This window comes from Coccidioides immitis, assembly GCF_000149335.2.
Source record: "Coccidioides immitis RS genomic scaffold supercont3.3, whole genome shotgun sequence".
In the NCBI taxonomy this organism is placed as follows: Eukaryota; Fungi; Ascomycota; class Eurotiomycetes; order Onygenales; family Onygenaceae; genus Coccidioides; species Coccidioides immitis.
This window is the reverse complement of record NW_004504308.1, coordinates 1819511-1822818: the sequence shown is the minus strand read 5'-3', so window position 1 is coordinate 1822818 and position 3308 is coordinate 1819511. Positions and strand designations below refer to the sequence as shown.

The window sequence follows — 3308 nt, the reverse complement described above, 5'->3', positions numbered from 1 at the left end:
AGTCATTAAATTCACAATTAAACACAATGCATTTCTTCTCAGAGTAATACTTATCCAAACAAACATCCACCCAATTATCTAGATCTTCCAGCTTGCTTCCATCAGATTTTCCAGGTGCTAATAGTCTTATCTTATCAGCTTTCCACTTATAAGCAGTGCACACTCTCTAGACCTCTGAAGAAGGCAGTCTGATGTCCCATTCACTATTGAAAATGTCTGTCTGATGCAATTTCTTCATGACAAAATCATGATTTTTGTTCAGAGATGTGTAAATTGATCAAGCACTTCATAAGATATGTTTTCAAATTAAGCTGGAATTAATATCACATGTGTAATATTTGCAGTGAGCCATGACACTGTCTGGATTAGGAAGCAGAGATCAGAAGATTCAAACTTCCAATGCAAAATTATTCTTGTCTTCTGATTAATTCATTTGATTCACCAGTGTGCTGGTTAATTCAATTAGACTTAGTGTGCTTTTGAATTCACCAACACCAGAATTATGTCTCTTCTCATCATCATAAGCACCAATACCAGCAATACTGCCATCAATCTCCTGATCTTCAATCTTTTCATTATTAATTCTTATACTTATCATCTTCATCACATCTTCTTCATTCTTCTCAGGCCTTGTATCCATGGGCACCTGCCTAATTAAATGCCCATTGAATTATTTAAATGATCACTGTTCAATTTATCAGTCATATATCTCATATTGCTCAAGTTTGGCTTAAAGTCTTCAAAAACTAGGCAACATATTTATTTCTCATTATAAATTTCACAGTTTACTCTGCCATCTTCTGAGATGTTGCATCCTTAACAGGCAGCAAATTGCCAAGATTTTCCAAGAATAATTTACTGATCCTCTTCCTCAAATATAAGGAAAGAGGTATGTGTAACAATATCTTCAATTTGAACAGGCACCTCATCACAAAACATATAAAAAAAAGCAACTTCTCCCATTTAAACAACCATGGTTACTTGTGGCTTATTTTCCATTAGCAGATTCAATATTTCAGTATACTTTCAAGACAACAAATTGATTTCTGAACCAGTATCAATCAACACTATTAATTCTTGTTGGTTTATAGTGACTGGCACATATAACAAACACATTCCATATGCTGTTTTGGATTTTGGCATCATAAGCTTTGAAGTAAGTTAACCAGAATTGATCTTTAGCTCAGGCTGAACTGGTTCAGAGACTCCAACCCTTGCATGGCTTTTGCTAGTACTGTTATTCCAGCCTGATTCAAAAAACACTCAATAAAGCTTTAGTGATACATCTATAAGCTTCTTGACTGATAATTCAACTTTTCCATTGAGAATTCAACTCATTAATTCATTGGTATCCATTGAATTACAGATCTGAGAGGATAAGTAATCTGTTGCAAAATATCTTAGTCTTTGTTTCTCTACAGACTTACTCTGAATTTCAGGCTTCTTCTGATTAATCAGTTCAACATCTTTTATGATATCATCATCAACACTAGTCTGATTATCTCAGTAAGTAATAAATTGTTCAGTACACTGAGTATGGGACATTGCAATCTTAGCTTTTTGATTATTCTTAGCTTTTCCAACTGTTTTAATATTGACTGATGTTCTTTCTTCCAATGGTTCATATTTCTTATTCAAATCAGATTCTCCATCAGATATTAGGTATGCAAGCTGTCCTGTTTGGACCTTCACACTGGTTGAATTTGCAGGAGATATCTCTTCTTACTGATTGACCTTCTTTTTAGGGCTTGTTAACTTCAGAATTACTCATTCATTCTCTTTTATAGATCATACAATATACATGTTTGGGATTCCAGATTTAGGAGTGACAGCTCAATAGTTTTGACTCTTAGAGTCTATGTGTAAGTTCCCTTTATTATCAATATGGCAGTATCCATTACTCATATTAGATTGGTATTCATAACACTGAGATTGATAATGTCCAGGTTTTCCACAGTAGAAGTATGAGAAATGTGTCAAAATTTCTTCAGTTTGAGCTTCTTCTCATTCACAAGCACTACTATAGCCTGTCATAGAAGAGTCATTTCAAGCCAAATAGAGGTTAACTGGCAGTTGAGTATTCTCTTGTACAGTTGTAGGATTAACAGTCACATTTGTTGGATAATTTAGTATAGATTTTGGAGGTTCTTCTCTCTGCAGTATATAATACTGATTGAGTTTCTCTTGTATCTGATTTGATTGTACTCTCATGACCAATGCCAAATTTGTGAACTTATTAGTCATCTTTTCAATAGCAGCTTCAATATTGGTGCTGTCAGAGCCCTTGGCTTTGACTTTCAATTCAGATTCTTTAGTCTTTGCAAAACTAGCTGTTTTCTTTAGAGCTTCAACTGTAGGGGGCTTGTTAGCTAATTGATATCACTCACTAAGCTTCTCTATTTTCTTTTGTTTTATTTCATCTTCTTTAAAGATCTTCTTATTTCCTTTATACTGGTTGATCAAATCCATGGTCACCCAAACAATCTTTCTAAAATTAATAGATGACATATCATCTGAAAGATTGAGCTTGGCCTTGTCAATAATCTTATTTCAGAGCTTCTCAGATAGCTCCTGAAGAAACCAAGACATCTTAGTGAATTTATCAAGTCTTCCATTTACTTGAACTGTACTGGCAATAGTAGTGTATTCTCAAATATAGATATGAATGTTGCCATTCCAAGCATGTGGTTTCTTTGTAATTGCCTGGAGGTAATCCCAATAGTAAATCTTGTAAGTAATGTCTTGATCACAAAATTCATGAATAATCTCTTTGAAGAATACTTCCCAATTATCTTCTTTGTAGTCTTTTAAGGTCTTCATCCATTCTCCAATCCATGTAACACAGTACCTAGCCAACCATTCAATAATATTTTTAGAGTCAATTACCCCATGATTCTTGCATATCTGATAAAACCTTTCAATAAACAGGATAGCATCTCTGCTGTCAAACCAAGATGTATTTGCTGTGCTAGGGAAAGACATAGGAATGTGGGAATGAACCACAATTCTCTTGTCCTCATCCTGTGATATAGTTACATATGATTCTGTAGTACCTTCAGCCATAGTTGATTCTGATTCCAATTTCTTGATTTCTTGATCTTTGATCATATCACACAGTATATTCTGTTTATTAGTCAATATCTTCCAAAAACCTGTTTATTGAGCAAGCTCTAGATAAGAGACATTCAAATCTAAGCTCCCTAATCTTATTTCTAAATAAAAAACCTGATTAGTACTGTGTTCCTAGTCTATAAGATCTTATCTTGAAATAGTGTATTGCTTTATATGTCTCAGAATTTGTTTTTCTC

The 3308-nt window shown here is 33.8% G+C and overlaps 1 protein-coding gene across 1 annotated transcript; it reads right to left on the bottom strand.

Annotated features, from left to right (window-relative positions):
• Window positions 1-2046: 2046 nt before the first annotated feature.
• CIMG_13245 (uncharacterized protein) lies at window positions 2047-3108 on the bottom strand (the record flags this gene model as incomplete). The annotated part of the gene is made up of 4 exons (XM_001241110.2): window positions 2047-2351; window positions 2388-2488; window positions 2620-2804; window positions 2887-3108. 4 exons carry the CDS (start codon window positions 3106-3108, stop codon window positions 2047-2049), a joined length of 813 nt encoding a protein of 270 aa, XP_001241111.2.
• Between the last annotated feature and the right edge of the window lie 200 nt (window positions 3109-3308).